General features: G+C 36.7%; 1 protein-coding gene across 2 annotated transcripts in view; it reads left to right on the forward strand.

Moving 5' to 3' along the window:
* EXOC2 (exocyst complex component 2) overlaps nucleotides 1-22,906 on the forward strand; it is a 134,102-nt gene that overhangs the window by 32,533 nt on the left and 78,663 nt on the right. For both annotated transcript variants that reach the window (XM_080379913.1, XM_080379914.1), the window contains exons 6-10: nucleotides 4,293-4,417; nucleotides 17,043-17,123; nucleotides 21,021-21,166; nucleotides 21,264-21,345; nucleotides 21,823-21,925. In XM_080379913.1, coding sequence (XP_080236039.1) covers nucleotides 4,293-4,417; nucleotides 17,043-17,123; nucleotides 21,021-21,166; nucleotides 21,264-21,345; nucleotides 21,823-21,925 — 537 coding nt within the window. The remainder of the gene's footprint in view (nucleotides 1-4,292; nucleotides 4,418-17,042; nucleotides 17,124-21,020; nucleotides 21,167-21,263; nucleotides 21,346-21,822; nucleotides 21,926-22,906) is intronic.

The following is a 22,906-nucleotide window of genomic DNA, read 5'->3' on the forward strand; positions in this document are numbered from 1 at the left end:
ACAGAGGATGAGCCTTTTTTTTGTTGTTGTTTATAGCTGGGTATTCTGATTAGCATTTTGAAAGGCAATACCACTTTGCAGATTTAATAAGTTTTTTGTTATCTTATGGTAGAAACAAGGTTGGATTTGTTTGAGGTTTGGTGGGGGTTTTTTTGGGGGGTTGGTTTTGTTGTTTTTTGGGTGGTGGTGGTTGATTTTAGGAGCTCCAGAAATAACCATTAATCTGCTTGGGAAATTCCTCGCAAAGTGGTGGCAGATTGAAGAGGCAAAACAACAGCAAGAGAGCATTATTATCTAATACATATGAAGTGACGGCATGTTTTTATATCCAATAACTAAATGAGGAGTGATTCAAAATGAATTCTACCTCGCACAACCTGATAACTTCAGGGATCACGAGGTTTTAAAAAAAGCTGGGGGTTAACAGTGAGAAGGAACAAACAGCTTTTGATGTAACTGTTTTATGTTTGGCACTTGGAGTGTTGCTGTTTTGTTGCTCATTCATGTGGGCACCAGTGACACTGCCAAGGAAGATATGGAACAGATCAAGAGTTGATTGCAAAACCCTGGGGGCAAAAGTGAAGAACATGGGAGCCCAGGTATTCCATTTCATTTACATGTGAAGGAGAAAGCTTCAAGTGTTAGCGGATGCATCCTGTAGTTTCAGAGGTGGCTGTACCGCTGGTTTCAAAGGCAGCGTTTTTTACTCCTGTAGCCATGGATCCATTACTAAAGAACAAGGACCACTAGTCAGAAATGGGACTCATTTGGAGAAGTGGGGCGGGAACATCTTTGCCAGCAGGTTTGCACTTTAGTGACAAGGACTTCAAATTAGGAATATCCGGGGATGGTGATAACAGCTTGAGTTAATGAAGGGACGGAGTGCTACATACGTGGTTCAGTGATGGCATTGAGAGTGCTGTTGGGAATTGCAAAACCAGCTGGAAGGATCTGACCTCAAGTGCCTTTACACATGTAGCCTGGGAAACGGGTAAGAAGCCAGAGCCCCACATGTGGGATTAGACAAGCGCATCACTGGAATAAAGTGGGATAGCTCACGTGCCTGGTGTTCTATGATGGATGGGAAGAGGCTTTCTCAGAAATACATCCAAGAAAGAACAGACAGACTTGACCTTTGTGTGAAGGAACAGCTTGAATATATACATGCTCCCTCTTACGGAGCAGGTAGCAGGATGGTTGAGAGCTTGTTAAAGAGGCTGGAAAGGCTACCATCACAGTGGGATGAGGAATTGAACAAAATCTTCCTTAAGAAACTTGAGGAAGCCTGCACAGAGCAGACCCTGCTTCCTGTACAGGACTTTAACCTCTGTGATTTACAGGAAGGGCAACCATCCAGGAGGCTTGTGGAGAGTCCTGGGAATGCCTTCTAACGTAGCTGCTAGGTGGGCAATCAGGGGTGCTGTTTTCCTAGACCTGATTCGTGCAGGCAAGGCAGGGGACATGATAACCAGTGGCAGCCTTGGCAGTAGCAGTCACAAAATACTTGGGTGCAAGGCTCTAAGGGATGTGGGGAAGGCAGGCGGCAGAGTACGCGCCTGGGTTGGGCAACAGTAGTATAGAAGAAAACCTGGTGTTTGTAACATGCCAGAAATACCAGTTGGCTGTCTAGTCCATACCATCTTTTGGGGTGTATTAGCAAGGCTGTGTTATGTAAGATATGGGGGTAATTACTCTGCTCATTGTTACTAAAGCTGTAGTTGAAGTGCTCTGCCCAGTTTTGGCCACTGGTTTAAGAAAGATAGGAAAGCAGAGACACAAAAACAGGAGTATGTAAGTATCTGTGGGTGTACAGCTTGAATGAGTTATGTGCCTTTAGAAAGGAAACAAGATTAATTCAGAAATAATACATTAATATATAATTTAGGTTAGGTGCAGATTAAAACCAATATTTGATTGTTTAAACCCTGGGACTGTGTAACTGAGTGCTGCAGAATCACCATTATGGAGAGTGCTGAGATTTAATTTAACAGCTGTCTGTCATGGGTGGCTTGGGTACATTTAAGGATGCTGTAGACCCAGAAAATTAATTAAATTACTATTTAGACTGATTTAAGTTACTCTTTTTATCAGAATTGCCATGGAATATGAACGACAGCATAATGTGGTGGTTGTAAAGCCTAGTATGGCAAGGTGTCAGTAAGAACATTGATTTTTCTGGTCATCAGTACTATGAGTTGATAATAAATAATTACATGAGCTTGCATGGTGCCTTTTTAACTTCTACTGTGCCAGTGGGTCAGTGCCTGAGTGTCCATTCTCATGGACTTTTAAAACCTCCTATTAAGAAAAAAAATATTCTTAACACTTCGTCTAGCATCAGCTTAAATACTTCATCTTTCTTGGGGGAAAAAACCCACAAACAACTTTCATTCAAGTCACGAACCCATCAGTCTAGTGGAATAAAAGATACTAATTTCTGGTTTTAAATGAAAGCTGGGTTTTTTTGCATATTAACTCAGTTTATATTGGTTTACAAAGTCTGAATCTTAGTGTTGGACGTACAAAAGCTGTATAAAACTCAACAGGAAGAATGGCTCAAAGGGTAGGGTGAATCCAGTCATGTTTTGAATCTAATTATAAATAACTTTTTAAATAAAGAAGGGGAAAAAATGGATTTACTTCTTCTCACTTCAAAATGTGTAGTCTTAGAAATATTCTGGAATCGTATATTTATCTGCCTCATATCATTTGCGCTGTTTTTGCGGAAGCACACAGCAACGGTTTAGTTCTTGTCCTCTACATAACCTCAGGTATTGGGAATGCTAAATTTGTGGTGCAGTGATGTTTTGGTTAGCTTATGTCTGTTTTTTCCTTGAAGGAAATTCTTTGTAAGCAACCAAAATAACTTTTTTTTTTTTTTTTTTTACCTCAGCAATATTCTGACAAATATAAATAAACTATGCAGACATAGTATTAGATCATCAGGTAAAGTGAAACAGTGCTTAAAAGATAACTGTACAGATTTTTTTTTAGTTTGAAAATGCTGCTGGTAAGTACTTCTTGTATGCCCAAATAGACCCATCCGGCTATTGAATAATGTGATTTCTGTCCAGCAGATGGAAACAGGAAATAAAGCAAAATGTTGTGACATCATTAATATAAAAAGGAAAATGCATGTAAGTGCACCAGTGTGTTTTGTCTTCCAGCAGGTGGTGACAGCTTTCCCACTGCCTAGGCTGAAGTTTGGTTTGTTGTCTTAACGTGTCTTTTTCTACCTCTGTTTAAAACGGGCAAAGAGTATTGGTGGAATTGCCTTATGCCTTAATTTCCTTACTTCATTGTTTCCCTCTCCTCACTGAGGTATAGTGCAGTTTTTTTGATTCCTTTGTGTCAGGGAGATGGGTTTAGCCTGCAGGTAGGAGAAATTACTTTAAGCATGAAAATCATGTGTTATATTTGTGTTTCCGAGCTTGTTCACGATAGTGCTTTTGTAATTAATCCAGCAGCATAACTACTGAGATCATATTCATAGTCATCAACAAAAAGATGACATGCAAGTAATGAAGAATTAGTCATGATGTAAGACTTCTAAAGTAATTGCAGCTGATTGCAAAAAGTAAAAATGTGAAATCAAGTGTAAACTGGGAGTTATCTGGAAATATTAGGAAACTAAGATAAAAAGTAACCTACCATACAAACAATAGTGATGAGTTGGCAGTTAATATTGCCCTGTGAAGCGTCTTTCAAAAATAATTCAGTAGACTATATATAAAAAACGTACTTCCATAAAGCAGGAATCCATTCAGCTTTTCTTTATTTTTGCACTAATATTGTCTTCAATTCTGAGCTGTATGTCCAAACTCATAGAAAAATATTGAAGGAATTCAGAAACAGAAAGTGAAAAAGGTTTGTGAACTAAGCTGCAGAGTTAAACAAATAAACAAATATCTCTTATTAAAGAGACTTCTAACATGCTGGTAGTTAATCTGGTGTGCTAAGTGTTGTGAGTTGGACTATCACCTATTTAAGGTAGTACAGTTAAGAGCAATATTGCACTTTTAAAAGAAATTTCTTGACTAATTTATGTTATAAAGAAATCTATTCCATCACAAGTGATAGAAACCCTCCATTTAGGATTAAAATTAAAACAGGAAAGCTCTTTGGACTAAAAGTAAGCTGTCATCAAGCAGCACACTTTTTAGCAATTACTCAGTCATTAATAGTTGTTGCAAAAGTAGCTGGCTTGCTTTTCCAAGTAGTTGTTCCATTTATTCATTAGCTGACCTTGTTCGTTGTTTGAACGTCACAGGGGTTTTCTTGTTTCTTTTCAGTTTTGATCAGCTCAAAATGGCTGTTGTGAATTTGAAGAAACAAGCCAATAAGAAAAATGAGGGCAGTCTAGCTTATGTGAAAGGAGGTCTCAGCACATTCTTTGAAGCACAGGATGCTCTGTCAGGTAAATATGCTTTGTGCTTACTAAATGCAGATACTGTCTTTTATACTGCGTGTGGTTGAACTTAATATTAAAAATACTGTTTTTCTTCACAGTCCTGTCTGAAAGTGTATAACAAGCCCAAAGTCTGTATTGTGTTGCTCAGAAGCTGGGACTGGCTGGCTGATTATTGTGGTAGTTTTGGAAAAGATAGCACCAAATGTTTGTGGAGGCATTTGTTGAAACTGCTTAGACCACAAATCCAGAAAGGAGAAGAAATGTTAAACTGAAGATAATGTTAAGATGACTTACAAACTGTAGCAATATAAAAAATAGTTTTTATGATGACTTATCCCATAGTCAGACTGCAATATTTATATGAATATTCATTACACTCTGACTTGGGAAATCAGACAGCCTTTATATTCTGCTTGCCATAGGGAAAATGCAACACACTAGTGAGATTAACTTAGTTGTCTGTTCCATTTTTATATATAGCTTTATTTTATATATACACACTTTAAAACATAAAATGTCTCTGAGGTAAAAGCTCATTGTGGGCTGCCATAGCCCTGTCTAGTCAGGGACTGTGCTGGATAAGAAAGTGACAGTGCTGGGCCATCCCCAGTAGGGCTGACACTAGCACTATGCAGTTCTTCATAGCTATGGTATATTGCAGGATTATCATTCCTGATCATTGATCCTGTGTAATGGGTACCATGGAGTAAGGAAACTTACATTTAGTCATAGCCTCAGCCAAGCTAGTGCTTCCATTGGCTTTAGGAACACTGCTTTGGAGAAGTAAGAGGTTTTTCTTGAACTGCTTGCAGGCCACTCGCTGTCTGATACTTTCCACGTGTCAGGGAAAAGGGAAGGTAGTGCTGTCTCACCTGGCGGTCCACCTGTATTACTGCCCCAGGCAGATTAACCTGTGACCTGCCCATCAGATGACAATGTTTTCAGAAGTGGTTGCTGGCTTTTGGCTACCTGCCTAATTCAGTAATTCTTAAGAGGAGAACTTTTTCCACCAGTGCAAACATACGTGCTTTGGTAGTTAAGACCTCATCTTGAGACATCTGAAGGTTCTTGCTGTGAAGAATCTTTTTAATTCCTAAACTTCTCTATTACCCCACCCAGAACTGACCTATTACTGATCTGTTTTGGAAAACCTTGGCCTAAATCTAGATAGGCTTAATAACAGAAGAGGAGTATTAAAGGATTTAGTGGAAATACTAAAATATGTGATAGTAGTCATAGGAAAAGACTCTTAAGAAGAATCACTGTTTGGCATTCTTTACCTTTTTTTTTAAGCTGAGTTTGTATTAAATGCTAGGAAGAATGATAATAGGCTATTTGTTTGTAAGTCTTAAATATCTTGAAAATGTTGAAATCCTAATTTTTCTTAAATAGTTCAAAATCCTAAATAATCCTGAACAAATACTGAAATATGATTTGTTTTTCACAACCAAATCTGCTCTGCATATAGAGTATCAAATAGACCAGAAAAGTTAGTAGGATTTACAAAAAGCTAATGCAAACTATGAATGTTGTGAGGTTTTAGAAAGGCTGAACACAACTGACAAGTTTTCTCTTGTCCCATCTACTAAAATGTAGGCTTCTTGCCTATTCTATCTTGCCTTTCCTGATCATTATTTTATTAATATTTTTTTATGTTCCTACTTGTTCTCTTAACATCTTAATTTATCAGGAACCAAACACATTTGTTTCACTACCTACTATGTTCTCAACCTAAATAATAGCTGTTATACTGTTCTGCATCTTTTATCTGTATCAGTGTTATCTTTACCTAAAATTTGAGTTTTATCAGTGCAGTCCTTTAGATAAATTATGAACTCAAACAACTTGGGATGACTCATGTGGTACATGGTGCCACTTTTCATCTGTAACCAAAATGGCTTGGTTTTGTCTTCCTCCCAGTGATACCCCTTAAGTGCTCAAAAAGAAGCAGACTTGTATCTTGTATTGTTATGAACAGTGAATTAAAATAATACTAAGAAAGAATGGCCTTGATGCTGTTGTAGAAGAAAATCAGAAACTTGAAGTCTTAATCACTTACAAATCCAAAGCTATAATACTGGAGTTCAAGAGACTTATCAATACAATATTTAGTTGTTAAATTCTGAAACCAAATTCTTAATGAGGATGCAGGTCACAGCTGCCTTGTGTAGCATTTTAGTATGCGTTTTATGTGTGAAATTTCCTATTAAATGTGCCTGCCAAAGTGTTTTTGATTCTTTTCAGTCAAAAAAAAACCCACAACCCAACACCCTTATTGCCTATCAATTTCAGCTTTGTAATGCAGAACTGCCTATTTGCCCTTTTTTCCTCTTTATGCAGAATATTTTTGAGGGAGCAAAGCTGGAAAAATTTCATCATTTTTGAAAGACTTGAACCTGTGATAAGTATAATCAGCAGCTAAGTTGGATGTGGAGAGTGTTCCACTAGTAGGAAGAAAAAAAAGGTGTCTTTGATGCCACCATCCAGCCCTCCTGCCAGATGTGAAAGCTTTTCTCCAGAACATTTGATCACTTCAGGTTTCTGAAACACAAGACAACTTAAGCATAAGCATTATTAGCATTGTTCTAGAGAAGCAGCTTAGATGCAAAATTTTAAACCCCCCACAAAACAAACAAAACCCCCATTAATTCTTAGGCATGCAATTTAGAAATTTAAGCTCTTTAAAAGAAGAATGTTTACTTAAAAATCCTGTTACACTCTGGTATGGTGGGTTCATCCTGGCTGGATGCATGCCTGGTGCCCACCAAGCTACTCTGCCACTCCCTTTCTCAGCAGAATAAGGGGAGAAAGTAAGATGAAAAAAATACCTGTGAGTCAAGATAAAGGCAGTTTAATAAAGTTGTAGCAAAAGTCACACATGTGGATGTGAAGGAAAACAATGTTATCCTCTACTTCCCATCAGCAGGCGATGTTCAGCCACTTCCAGGAAGCAGGGCTTCAGGATGTGTAGCAATTGCTCCGGAAGAGGAACATCATAAATAACAAATGCCCCCTGTTCCTCCTCCTCTCTCTTAGCTTTTATATCTGAGCAGATGTCATACGTTATGGAATATCCCGTTGGTCAGTTTGGGTCAGCTGTCCTGACTATGTCCCCTCCCGAGATCTTGCCCCCCACCCCCAGCCTGGCAGTGAGGGGTGGGAAGGCTGGAGGGGCAGCCTTGATGCTGTGGGAGCGCTGCTCAGCACCAGCCGGAGCACTGCTGTGTTATCACCGCCGCTCTGGCTACCAAAACAGAGCACAGCACTGGGAAGGCTGCTGTGGGGCTCAGCCAGGGCCAGTACGAACCATTATTGAACATATGTAGTCTGTCTTCCAATATAACTTGAATTTCCTGAGCTGCTGCTTTTTAGTTTGGATTTTTTTTTTTTTACTCGGTTCCTTTGGGAAGATTTCTACTATCTGATGTGTTTTCAGAAGATAGGTTTTTGTTGATGGGCAGAAATTTAGGTTCTCGGGTTTCCTTGTCAGATATCCTAGAACACATCTTCCAACCACAAGTTACGCTTTATAAACTGCAGATCCATTCTGTTGTAGTGCAGAGCTATCTGTCTGCAGTTATTTCTCCTAGGTCTCCCTAACTTGGTGCAGTATGTTACTTTTCATAGGAGGCTCGCTTTGAGAGATACAATACTGGCTTTACCAGGTACTTCATACTCATCTATTTGCATGTCTGTTTATACCTGCTTTTATAATTCATACACATGTAATGGTGTTTGTTTCAAATACATGAACTTGATCTGGGAAATCCTGTTATCACTGATTAAGGTGCAGCTTTTTTCGTTACTTGTGATCAGTAAGATTGGTCTGATCTTAAGTATGCTGCAGTCTGTATTACACATTTAAATGGGTATTAATATTTTCACAAGTAAGCAACAAAAAGATAAAAAGTTATCCTGAGATGTGTATTGTATTTTGTGATTTAGAAACTGTTTACTAAGAAAATAAGAGGTCAAATAGGCCAGAACCCTTGCTTGGTTGACTTAATTTCTTGGAAAATAGAATAGCCTTATCAGATCCTCACATCTCTCTGCCTGTTAACTTGGCCGACAGTTTGACAGTGACTTTGCTGTGGAGATGTTCAACGGGAAGTTTGTTTCATCAGCTGAAGGGAGCTGTAAACTGACCTGGGGGGAACTGGGCTCACCTCAACTTGACCCACTTGACCAAACTCCAGCGTTGGGGAGTTCAGCTAATTTATTTCCCATAATTCTCGTTGCAACCCAGAAAGCAACATTCCTAAAAGGGCTGCTGTTCATACGCTTGTAGGCAAGTTGTGTTTTATTGTCGTGAGCAAGTCATGTCCTGCACAGAAGTCTTTGGAAAGTTAGCAAATTAATTTGCTTCTAATATACTTTTTCAGAAGTGCTCTTTACAAAGAGTCTTAGGCTGCAGAGTTTCTTTTTATTTAATTGAAAAGAAAAAAATAGGGAAATGACCACTTCAGTCACTCAATTATGCAAAAACATGCAAGTGTGAAATCTGTATTGGCAAGTAAAGAAGATGCTGTGTTGTCTTTGAAACACTGATATGTTGAACAAATTTGAGGTTTGGATTTGACTCTCTAGTTTGCCATGGCAACAGCTCTTGTGCAGTTACAACTACAAATACGCTTTATATGATTTTCAGAAAAAAATCTATACAAAAGAAGTACTGCTGGCTGCTACAGCACTATTCCTTTTTTCCCTTTCCACTCCTGTTCAGATGTGTGGCCTATGGGAATGCTAGTATGATCAGAAACTTGAACTGCAGTTGGCCTTTTGTCTAATACCTAAATACATATGTTAGGTTAATGTTTACGTGGCTGAAATGATCCTTTATCTGGTCAATGCCTATTTTTTGGTGATTTTTTTTTGTCCTTGCTGTAGAATACTTCTACACTTCAATCCCCTAAGGCCTGTTCTGGGATGAGCATGTCAGTGATCCAGGATCTGATTCAGTATGAATAAGCCTATTTTGTTGCCATTATGTCTGTTACATTAATTTGCTCTGAAACTAAAACAAAAGAAACCACTGGATTTATATTGAACTCTGAGTCGGACTGGGAATTTCAGAAACTAAAACTCGGCGCTCATCTGTGATGTAAGCTTCTGGCTTTTGAGGAATTGTGTCATGTTTGAATTTCGAGTACATACAGCCAACTTTTCATTAGTGATTCTGTTTGCGAACTAGACTGATGACTGACTAATTTTGAAGTGGTTATACACTGCTAGCTCTTATCTTAGTTCACTGTCTTTTGTCTTTTTGTTTATTTGTCCAATGAAATGCTAGTCCATAACTTGGTTTTGCTGGGTAGTATGGCATCAGGCTGTTATACCAAGTTTTGCTGTTGTCACACTCCTGTTTTGTCTTATATACCTTTTCCAAAATGGTATGAATTTTTATTAAACACATGGATTTGGGTAAACAAAATTCAAACATACAATTACTACCTAAATGTTATGCAGCTGACTTGAAATGGCTAGAATAGCTCTGTGTTGAGTGCTTTGTGGTGTGTGTCTATTAATGTTATCTTCCTCATCCCATATCAAGTGATAAATATAACCTTTGCAGAGTAAGAACAGCCTGCTATTATAGCTAGTTATTTTCAATATGGTAATTCCTAGAGGTGCAGAAGGAACTGGGCCATGGAAATAAACAGGCAAGATGCTGCATGTGTCAGGCATGTATCTAACAGTCTGTCGGTGACTTCAGAGTAACAGTTTACATGCGTGTATGTACCCCACAGTAGATGAAAGTTAAATTATTTCAGTTTAAGAATTCAGATCCTGCCTGCAAGTAATCATGAAGCAATACTGATGTGCTCTAATCTCACTGTCTAGCTTTCCAAGTGGATGGTCGTGTCTGAAGGTTTGAGTTATCTTTGTGCAACACTTCAGAGACAAAAGCTGAATTAGAAGCAGTTGCACGATCATTGCTACCTATTTTGTCCTTACATTTATGACCTTCTCAGGTAGGCACAATGAATAAACAGGCATGATGATTTAAGTTTGCTTGTTCAAAACTTTTTTATTCTGATCTCACAGCGCTAAATAACTAGGCGGACATTGCAACAAGCAATGTATGCCAAGAGATGACCTGACAAAGGAGTGCTAGCAAAGTGTTTTAAGTGGTGGTAAACAGTTTAGTCAGGTGGATGCTTCCTTTTCGTGCAATGCCTACAATCAATTTCTGTAGCAGACCAATTAGTATCTTAATACAGCTCTAAAAAAGCAAAAGTTCTGTGATCATGATTATTAAAAGGTTCAAACTTGCCTTTCATGCAGGTTCTAGCATAGCATTGTCTAGGGGGTGGTTTTTGTCTCAAGCAAGAGGTGACCTGATTTGAAAAAGTGTGAAACAGCAGGAGTTGTCTCAGTCCATAGTGAAAATTCTGTGCTCAAGCCTGTACCTGCTTTTATGCTGACTGCTCACATAGCTTCTTTTAAATCAGAAGCTCTTTTAGAGGTGGAAGCTAGTTACTAGCAGAATTTCTCCAAATGGATGCAGTCGTTGTAGCTTTTAGGTGCTGTGTGGCTGTCACATTTTATGAAGTTTTTGTTTGCTTGCATTTGAAAAACAGTAAATCATCAAAAAGTTTAGTTTTGCAATTACAGTTTTCAAATAGCAAATACTGCAGCTCATTGCAAGTGTGCAGAAAATTACTTATGATTAAATTTGAGCCAGACTTGACCTACAAGCTATAAAATGAGCTTAATTTTGTTACATCATTCCATTTTGATTTCCATACCACTTTTAAAATACATGCAATATTTAAAAGCTGCTTTTATTTCTAGCATTAGCTTTTTAGATCCAGAAGGTTAGCACTATGTCAGTAAAAAGAGAATAACATTTCCTATACTCTAAAATTCTGAAGTATCCTGGCAAAGGCCTGGGTCCAGTCCCGGAATTTTTAGTGGATCTATAAGCAGAATAATAAACTATGCTTTCCTGTCTATTTCTGAGCTATTTGTGTAGAAATACCCCACTTGCTTAAATATAAACCTGTGTGAGAACAAAATTATCAGGCCTCATAATGTTGTTAGACTACAATTTTTAGTCTCATATTTCTATAAAACCTCCCTTCCTAGCACTATGCTTTCATTACTTTTTTAAAATAATTTTTATTCTGTCCATTTTCTTTTGATTTTTGCTACTGTGTTGAGTAAACAAGCTTGAAAAAGTAAATGCTAGAAAAACAAAACAGGCAATTAGAGGCAATACTACATTTAATATTTCATAATTTTTGCTTGGATTAGTAGTGTTTACCAAAATAAAGCTAAGTTTTCTATGCAGTTTGCAAAAAGATCTAGAAATGGGGGGGGAAGCCCAAACCACCACCCCCCAAAAAAAAAAAAAAAAAACCAAACAAAAGAAACACCCAACAAACAAACCCAACACAAACAACCTTAAAGTATTGACTAATGGCCATAGTAAAGAAACTTTGGGGTTTTAGGTTTTCATAGTGTAATGGGTTACTAGCTCTGTTACGACATGCTGTCTTTACATGTTGCTCATTACATACAGCTATGCACTCCTGTTGAATCCATTCAGAAGTTTTTGCACTACATAGCAGTGCTGTCCTCATCTATAGCCTTCTTATGTTTTGTTCAAATGACAGAAAATTGTTAATCTTTCAAGAAAGGAAACCAAAGGCATTTTTATTCGTGCATTGGCGTAAATCCTGGCAGCATGTTAACATGTGTTCTTCATCCCTCCATTACTGTGCTTTGGTGCCAAGTTCTTTATAGTTACCACATCAGATCCTCAGAAATACTATGCTGAGTCAGTCTTTCCTTTTTCGTATTCTCGTGGCCCCCACCTCCACCCCCCACCCCTACCCCCCTTATTTTCTGCATCTGACTAAAAAGGGTCAGATGTGCTGACTGCTATGTGAGCAGTCAGCATAAAAGCAGGTACAGGCTTGAGCACTAAAATTCATTTCAGGTACTTTTTTTTTTTTTTTTAACCATATTTCTGTGAAAACGGTTAAGATTTTCTGATACACCAAATGCATTTCCAGCCATCTTTTAATCAGAAAACGGTTGAAAACTTGCATCAATGTTGCTTTAAGCTGAGTTAGGCTGAAGAAGTTTTGAGAAAGGCACCGAGTGATAATCTCAAAATACATTTTAAAAATATCTAATGAGAATGAAACTTGCAAGTCAAACTGCATGACCATGGCAAGTGTGGTTTACTTTGTTAGATTTTTAGCTGCCAAGTAGAAAACCGTGTCTTTCCTTAGAGTAAATACAACTTTTTTCAACATGAGCAGCAATGAATTAATTGCAGTGTATTTTACTAAAAGACCTGTACTATAGCTTATTTGCTAGATTGAACTCTGCATGTATTTTGACCAATAATAACTAATTCTGAAGTATTCAGTCAGTTTAGAGATTGAGAGCTCTGAACTTAGTCTTTGCACTAGTATCTCACTGCAACTCTCAAGTTTGCAAGCCTTTAAATACTCTGATTTAGCTGGCAAACTTGAACACTTACTGGCAGAGGTGATACAAAATACAGTTAGTTTTCTGGCCTCAGGTGAAGCATCTAGACTCAGCCTCTCCTTATCTTTATTTATTGTATGCTTCTTATGGTAAAGCTTCTCAAAAATAGTAAACAGACTCTCCTAAGCTTCTAGCTGCTGTTCCAACTTGTATAGTCTGTATTGGGTAAGCCCAGGGTCACAGGCAATTCAAGAAAAAAATCCCGTCCATCCTTTACTTCAGGCCTTCAAAAAGCTAACATTTTCTCCTCTCTCTTCTTGCTGCAGCCCGTGATGAGTTGAGGGTATGAGGTTGCATTTGAAGGTAACCTGAACTGCTGGCCACTGTGAGAGGTGTAGGCTGGCTTTCCACCGGCCCTGGACCCTGCAATAGTTCCCCTTCCCTTACATTGCAGTGGTGCAGCTGGGGCAAGGTTTAGACAAGCTCACTGATCAATAAAGTCTCTTACTGAGGGACTTTTCCACAAGATCTTCTCACTGCATCCGCCTGGCAGCTCTGTGATTGCTAGATCGCGCAAAAGGAAGCACGTGAATGCAGGAGGATGGGGATTGTCCCAGACAGCACCATCCCACTGTTACATGGGTTTAGTACTCTTAAAATAAAAGAGTAACTTGAGTATCTCTAGATTCCTTCCAATCACATTAGGTCTGTAGATACTTTTCTTGACTGCATATATTTTTTCTTGTCCAAACTGCTAACTTTGGAGACTTTTTGTCTTATCTACATAGAAGGGACATGTCCTTAGCTTTTTAAAAATCAGTTGACGTAAACTAAGTAAGCTTATGCTTTCTGATAAAGCATTTTTATAACATTTTTCACTATGAAAACTTAAAACTTTCCTCAACTTTTGTATGCATATGAATGCACTTATTGCTAAATCTAAATATGATGTATAAAAATAGCATCAGTACAAAAGTAAGTATCACATTAAATGTGGAAGGAAATACAGCAAATCCTATTGTGTGTACACAGAGTAATTTAGGTAGGTCTACATTTTTCAGTATGTCCTAACTTATTTCAGACAGTGGTCCAAAAATACCTTTTGGTTTACACTACCAGTTACAAAGGCTTTGTATGACTTTATCTGTACTCTACAGTGCGTTCCACCTTTCAGGAACTTAATGCCTTGTTTTATTTTTATTTTTTGCTCCACTGACATCTTTTTGTCTGCCTGAACACACCTGTGAGTTGGCTTAATCAGGTCGCTCTTCCTGGGTTTCCAACACCACTATTTTCAAACTAAGAATTTCAAGTACTTTGTGCCAAGCCACTAACTTTAAATGCTACCAGTGTGAAGAAATGTTATCTTCCATATTCTAAAAGCAAGAAGAGAGAATAGTATTGCTATTGTATATTCTCATCTAAAGGAGATGAGATGGGGAAGTGCTTTGGAGGTGATGTGTTTTAAAACTTCCGGGAACTGATTAATGAGCATGATACAATTTCTAAATAAGCTCCTTTCAGAATAAAAAACTACAGTTCATGACTTGATATTTTTGCAAGTGTTAACATGGTAAATCATGCTTTGCCAAATCTTCTTGTTCTGTACATGGTAAAGAAATCTTCATGTTTCACTTTCTGTTGCCAATATATGTGCTTTGATAGAGGTTTAGATGTTACAGTTCAGTTTTGGAAATTCTTAGGTGCGTCCCCTTCAGGCATAACATTATAGTTACTTGGTCAGTAATTAATGGTTCCAAAATATTAAATTTGAATATCTAACTCTAGGGTTTTTTTATCCACATCCATTTAGAAAGGATCTTTCAAAAATATGCTTCATAGTATTATTTCAAAATACGTAAATTAAAATCATTACACTTTGATGCAGTTCCAATAGTACTTGCAACATTTGGTTTTAAAATATCTGTTTATGTTGTGGTTGCTGTTGCGATGAACTTGCCTTTCAGTATGTAACATTAATTGCAGTACTGTAATTGGCCACCCCAACCAAAACTGGTGTGTATAAATGGAATAATATCATTAAAACCTCTAATGTTTTTGTTACAAAATTGTAGAGGCATTCCTGTAGGTAAGTGGTGTCCACATAATTTATAAAATCTGTGCTACAGTTTATTATGCATCATTTTTTAAGATAGACCTCTTAAAATATTCAAGAATCTCTTATTTTAGTTCATTAAGTGTTGATTGTCCTAAGAAATATGGTGTCCTAAATTAGATTTATATTTTTCACTTCTAATGACTTTAATAACAAAAATAAAGAGGCATTTTCAAGAAAGCAAAGTTTCCTGAAATTCTTTGTATAGGATCAAGGGATTGAAGGGTCAAATTGAGATGCTTGAGAATAATGGAATTCTCTCCCTCTCCCTCTTTTTTTTTTTTTTTTTTTTTTTTTTTTTTTTTTTTTTTTTTTTTTTTTTAATATCAAACCCATCCACCCCATCCCCTACATGAAAATTCCTTCTTTGAAGGAGGCTGGAGACTTTTCAAGGGCCATCCTGTCTCAGAACAGCACCCTCTTTCACTGCTTATGGTAGGACTGAGGTCACAGAGCTGCCTTACTAAAGGTAGTTTCTGTCCTTGTTTCCTTGAATTCTTAATTGGCATCTGCGTAAGGGATAGCATTGTAGAGGAAACCAGTTTGTAATGACTTTTCTGTGTGCACATTATATGCAGTTTGGGGTGGTGTTTTAGACTAGCTTGAGTATAACCAAGTGGGCTGAGTTCCAGGTATCTCCTGGAGCTCATTCGGTAGGTATAGGCATGGAATGCATCTTCTAGTTTTGTTTCATCTTAAAAGAATCCTGCTGACGAACTTGCATTTCTCTGCCATGCAAACCAAAGCAAGGTAAGCTGGGACAATTGGGAGAGTGGTTTCAAAACTGCATTTGTGTGTTGACCAAAATATATCATTACTCACTTGCTTCAAAGCACTGAGCATCACTGTTTTCAAAGGCAGTTTAGCTTAGCTTCACTTCATTCTACCGAGAACCAGCAGGAAGCAGTAGGAGGCAATTTTGAAGCCTTAATTTTGTCTAAAGCAACAGCAACTGATGGCTATTGGATATAGCAGATTTTACATCTGTTAACAGGTTAAAAATTTGAAAAGAAAATAATATTTTTAAGTAATTGTTTTGTATGTGCTGTATGCATATATATGGGAATACTACCTTTAAAAAAAAAAGGCCAGGGGGCGGAGAGAAAAAGGAAAAAGAGTCACTGATCTGTGCCAGTTGTACTGAACAGAGAAAAGGAGGGAAGGAAGGCCGTGTAAGAGAGGGGAAGTAGAAGAAAGGAATATTTACACTCTATTCACTGTTCGTATTTCCAGAGTGGTATAGAATAGTCAGGCTATGCTGGTAAATATCTCTCTTCTGGAAAAATAAAGTATAATAAAACAAAAAACTAATGCAGATACTATGCATTTCCACATCCATTTGTAACACCATGTGGAAATAAGAATTGAGGCTTTTGGCATTTTAGGACAGGAAAAAGATATCATCTTAAAAAAAAATAAAATAAAGCAAACTCCTCTCTGTTTTCATGTTGTTTTGAACAAAAGCATGGCAATGCTTCTGTGTAATGGTTAATGCAGTGTCCTACAAGATACTCTTAAATGGTGTATTTTGAGAGTGAATTTTTACAGGTGAAAACAGTTGGTAGGGAAATGTTCTAGCACTTGATTTTGGGGTCATCCAAATTCCCCATGACTTTTTCTACCAATTAATTATTGGTAATTTCTTTTTGGTGAGATCAGTGTAAAAACTCTGCTTCACAAAGCAAAAGTATTTTGTACTTAAATGATTCTTACTTCTCAAAATACTGAACACTTGTAGTACAAGACAGCCAACTGGGATTACTCTCTCTATGGTCGTTTGGGTCTTTTTTTTTTTTTTTTTTTTTTTTCTTTTCTTCCTTGAGCATTACTGTCTTGTTCAAGATACAGGAAGTCTGTGTCAAAGTAATGGTTAAAATTCTGCAATGTCTGGCTCCAAGCCCTGTCATCCACTAGACTCTGCTGCCATGAAGCGTGTTTCTGGTTTTTATGTCCAACAAGAAAAATAACACTTTTATTTTTAATTTAAAAAATGTTTTAAAGTGTCACTTTGATATAATGTATTCCTACCTATTAAAATGTTCTGCATTTTAACTAGACGTTTTATTCCAGCAATCCATCAAAAACTGGAAGCGGATGGAACGGAAAAAGTAGAGGGATCCATGACGCATAAACTGGAGAATGTACTGAACAGTAAGTTTTGTCCTTCCAGCAGCAACTATTTATGGACTTTGGACTTTCTAACAAGCTTTAATATATTCCTAGGAATATGGCAGAAAGTAGAAAACAGTACAGTCTCCCTTGCCTTTTTGTGTTTGATGGTAATGATTTTAGGGTGTGATAGTACGCCATTTGAAAAAAGTAGTAGCTTTTGCCGTGACTTTCAGTAGCATTTGTGATAACAAAGAGAATAAATATCAAAATAAAGATGTTCTCAAGCTTTTATTTTAAAAGAATTTTGGTGGCATCTCAACTTGGAGTGGACAAAGAAAACAGAGGAGCTATATGGATAGAGAACTGTAGGAGGATGACCAAAGCTAAGTACCAGGATTGTAAGAAGTTTGAGCAAGAGGGGAAAATAACCCCAACTACAAGCTGTTTGCAGTAACAAGGTCTCTGAACAGAATCTTTTTTACTTAATGTGCTGCCATTTAGACTACTTGGAATTAGCATTCTATTTAGGAACTCTGAAAAGCTGTCCGTACTGTCTTTTCTGTTTCTCTGTGTTGGTTCTAAGGTTGCATTGAGAGAGATGGCCTGAATTTGCTGCAGTTCAGTATGCGTTTCATCAGATCAAAAAGTTACTTTTTTTAAAAATTCTGGGACTTCTGCCAAGATAATTTTACTTTGTTTCATTGTGATTTTTTTCACAGAGGAAGGGATGTTTCCCTTAGTGCTGTATCAATAAGCAGGAATGACATGCAGATAGCTGACTCAGTGTTGGAAAGTCTGAGTGTGTTTTATGAAATCAAGAAAGTGACATGGAAGTTCACTGTTTTTTCTTCTCTTGTATGAAGAAAGCAGTGACTGTATGTGTGTTTGCATGGGGAGCATAAAGCAAGCAGGGGGTTTTGTGAACAGTTCTAGCTCTTTTCAGTAGAGATACATTCATGCTCGCAATGAAGTTGTTGTTTGACCATTGTTGTTCCCTTATCTTGTTACCTGGAGTGCAAAAAGACCCCAAAATCTCAAAAAAAAAAAACCCACCCCAATCAAAAAACATACAAACCCCCTCACACTCACTATATGAAGACTATAGCGTGTGCCTATGTGTGCAAAATATTTGAAACACATAGGATAAGAGGAAAAAGCATTTGCTCAAATTTGCCAATGCAATCATCAGTGCTCTGTGCTCTGTATACCATGTAATGCACCAAAGCACAGATTCCTTGGAGAGCACTTTCCCTTTGACAAAAATGCATTATAGATTTAAAATCAAAAAGCAAAAGTTTGTCTGTGGCATTTTCCTACACATAGCAATATGAGACAAATCTACCTATAATATATAATCACTGTTTCATTTCATAAATGCTGGCTGAAATCTGTATGCAGATAATGCAGACTATCTTTTTCAAGCTGGATCTGTAGAGGAGCTTGTGCCAGGCACTTCAGAGTGGTATTAAGTTTGGCTCTGCTGTGAAAAGAATTGGCTGCTTTTCCTCCTGATACTTTGCAAGTCATGATGGGTGGGAGGTAGAGGAGTACGAATACAAGGATTTGAAAAGAGTAAATAATATTATGCAAAGTAGTGTAGGATCAAAGCTTTGTTTCTTGTCTGACCGTTGAAAAGCTTCCATAATCCATGATTAACAGGGCCTGCTTTCAAAAATGACTTCAAATCTTTAGTTGAATTTTACATTTTATGGACTGTAGATGCATATTTTGAGAGACAATTGGTGTTGCGAGCTTGATCACAAATTCCTAAAAATAAGGATCTTTTCCACAGCATCTGCATGTACATTAAGATTGTGCCAAACTATTGCATTGAAATGGCATGGAACAGTAGAAGCACAGTGTAGTGTTATAGGTAGAATTATAAATATTGGGATTTTTTGCTAAATTGTTAAATTTAATTGCTAAATAAACTCTTAAGTATATATTTCTAAAACCACATGTTGTTCTGTAATGAATTTCATGAAGAATTATATCTTAAAAAAGGTCAGTTAAATTCCATTATGTGGTGTTTTTGTCAGGCTCTATGAAAGACCACTGTTGGATAACTAGAGCTTTATTTTGAATAAAAAATTTGCACACAGTAGGTGAATCATCTATTTTGAAAACATAGTTAGGCAATATAGGATCTGAATCTTTATCCATGGATTACTGCAGGTTAGATTCCTCATCAGTAAAGAAGAGATAAAGATTGTTAACGTAGAAAGGATTTGGAGGGGTGAGGAGGGAAGAAATTTTGCAGTATTTTCTTAAGTCTAAAGAGACAAACCTGTTTTGTGTGAAGTATTGGATTTCATTAAGACAGTAATAAGTAATATGATGTATTTCAATTTCTATCTAAAACAGAAAAAATGCCAGTAGGAAAAAAGTAAAATAATTTACTTGAGGATTTATACAAAGTAATTTATAAAGATATGAAGATATGTGGTTTTAAACTAAAGATGGAAATCACTGTGCTTTTCCTGCAGTTGTCAACCTCTTAAACATTTGCATTGAATTAAAAAAATGCTTTGCGAATATTACTTTTAATTCCCAGATAGAGTCCACTGCTTCTTGGCTGTTAAACGAATGGACAAGAGACATGAATTCAAACAAAACAAACGTGACTTACTAGAAGGATTTAAAAAAAAAGCATTTATTATAACCTCAAGAGAAAATTCATACTTTTATCAGTGGTCTGTATTTAAATGTTCAGCTAGCTGTTTTCATTGTGCCTTTCTCCTTAATGGATTAAAGTATTCTATGCTAAATAGTATGCAGTAGAAATAGCTATCCTGACAAAACTTTTTTTACATCAAGGCTTCAAAATTTCAACAAAGTTTAAACATTCTTTAGATATAACAATTATTTTACAAAGACTACTTTTAACATGAGTGGGCCACCCACAGTGTTGACTAGAGAAAATGGCATGCAAGCCACCCAGCGAGACTGATGTAATTTTTTTTCAGCTTTGCTTAAAGTATAGTCACTAGACCAGATAATGTAAAAACTTATACATGCAACGATCAAAAAGGCTAGAACAGTTCCACTGGGGTTTTTTTTTGTTAATTAAAAGTAAGTCATGAGTTGAAAAATGCAAATATTCATATATGATGTAAATAATCCCTACTATACAATAAATTCTATTATTCTGTGTTAGGAAATAATCCTTATTACAAAATAGAATGCTTTTTGGTCTGGATAGAAAAGATTTTAAGGCTGTATTTAATGTATTTATTGAAGAATATTCAGAGACAATACAGAAACTGAATTGGGTGAAATTGTTGACCTTGATGAAAGGCTTGATCCTGTATGTAATGAAGCCAGTAAGATTTTTAATGCAATGTGAAGACAATTTGTATTCTGTTACAGTGACCAGCTCATTAGACTTTTTCAGTCGTGCTATTGTCTTTGACTTAATCATCGGTACTTTTCAATGACTCACTTAAATATCAAACATTTTTAATAATTTATAAGACTTAATTTGAAAACAACAAAATTGTTTGCAGAACCCAGTGATAACTCTTAAAGCTATGACATTAATTAAAGATAATGAAATTATACTTCTCTAAAAAGAAAACTTGCTATGACTTTTTCCATATCCTGAGATGCATAATTCGTTGTAAAATGTAGATCTGCAGCCAAAGCAAACTATAAAATATCTGCAGTGAAGTTAAGCATTTGAAATAGGAAAGAGTGCTTGTTTTTAATTGCACAGGGGTCTTACCACATTAAAATTAAGTGGTTTACTTTGAAATAGTATTGTGTCAGTTGTAAAATGTTAACACAGTTGAACAAAAAAAGTATAAAAAAATTAGCAATAATTACTCATTTGCTCTAAAAAAAGCCTGAATGACTCATTAAAATGAGGAAAATCTGTATGTCATTTGAACTGATTACTCACTCCGCTTCTTCTTATGTTCATCCTTTTAAAAATAGGAGCCAGTAACACAGCAGATACCTTATTCCAAGAAGTGCTGGGTCGCAAGGACAAAGCTGATTCAACAAGAAATGCACTTAATGTTCTCCAGCGTTTTAAATTTCTTTTCAACCTTCCCTTGAATATTGAAAGAAATATCCAGAAGGTATAATCCTTTAAAAATACTTTTGTTTGCTGAAATTAGTCTGTTACCTTTTTCTTGACGAATCTAAATGTTTGTTGTTTGTCTGTTTCTTTTTAAGGGTGATTATGATGTAGTTATTAATGACTACGAAAAAGCCAAGTCACTCTTCGGAAAGACAGAGGTTCAAGTATTCAAAAAATGTGAGATACGAGTTCTGTTATTTGCTGCCTTTTTTGGGTTTTTAACTTAGAGGCTTAAAAGCACATAGTAGTCTAAAGAACATTATGTGAGTTTTGTGTGGGTTTTAATCCATAAAAATTATGGATTTATAGGAATCAGTTACTATAAGCAATATTTCTGGCAAGTTTTCTGAGTGAGGTACATACTACACAACTTAAAATTGGCTGTGATTTCATTTATTAATGCTTGGTTGGATGTAAAAAGCAGTTACAGTGACCACAATGTGACTTCAGGTATCTCTTACTGGCATATTGTTGGAAAGACTTCGAAGACCAATTCTCCGTTGTTGTGGAACTGTCATATACAAAATTTTCAGACGTAGCTTGGTTTCCAGATTAACTCCAGAAGGGTCTGATGTCCTAGAAAAATAACATAATTGTCAGTTCGTACCAGTGCTGAAGATACACATAGGATTTATTTCCTCTCCCTACTCCTAGATTATGCTGAAGTTGAAACCAGAATTGAAGCTTTAAGAGAACTTCTGTTGGATAAACTGCTGGAAACTCCGTCAACATTGCATGATCAGAAACGTTATATAAGGTAATCATTTGACTAGTGTCTTTATCAGACATCTGGTGTTAGATGTGTATTTAAATCTGTTTCCTAGACAGGATAGTGACCATTTTTACTATAGTTGAAATACTGATTTTAAAGCTGTACGTAGAGTATTTTGAGATGTTATGATTATGTAAATAATCACAATGGATTGGTACTGGGTTGTTTATTAAATGATGAAAAACAGTTCTTGAATGAGAACAATTTAATGAAGGATTTAATGAGTTTTGAATTTTTAAAAAATATTTAAGGCATATATAGTTGCTGTTGCTTCCTCTAAACCATCATGTTGTGCAAGCTGTGTCTGAAGTGATCCCTCATAGGTTGCAGATCTCAGCACAGATGCCTTATTAACATGTCTTGCACTTTAGCTTGGCTTGATGTTGACATGGAATCATCATGAGCCAGATAATCGGGAGGTTTTAATCCAGGCTGTTGTTTAAATTTGGGGTTGGGTCTTTTACTACTCAGTCAAAATACTGTAGTGCCTTTGTATTTCATGAACATGAACTGGTTCCCCAGTTTCCCTTCAAATTCCTAGATTTTATGTCATTCGCAAAGCTGATGTTGAAGTCTGTTGTAGGCATACTGATATGAGTTGGTTGGACCTTCTACTGGGCGACCTTAACCGGCTTTACAGCCCTGGGAGCCAAACTAGAGTACTCTGGAACATTTGATGGTTTGACTTAGAAAGCTTTTAAGTTTTGGATGTTACTAGGTCTCCTAGTGTGGCTTGAAATTCTCGGTGCTTTTTTCAGTTATCTTAAAATATGTAGACCGTGAGCAACATTCTTAAAATTCTGACACCGGCGTGAGGCCTTTGATGTTTTGTATGCTCACCAGGCCCAATCGCACAGGACAAAGTGTGGTATCAGTATATTGGGTCCCTTTACATTGTGAGTTTATGAGGACAATGGCCAGTGTACATTTATGTATGGTGCTTCTCATTCTTTTGGGTGCTATGTA

Source organism: Falco punctatus (assembly GCF_963210335.1).
Source record: "Falco punctatus genome assembly, chromosome: 3".
Classification (NCBI taxonomy): Eukaryota; Metazoa; Chordata; class Aves; order Falconiformes; family Falconidae; genus Falco; species Falco punctatus.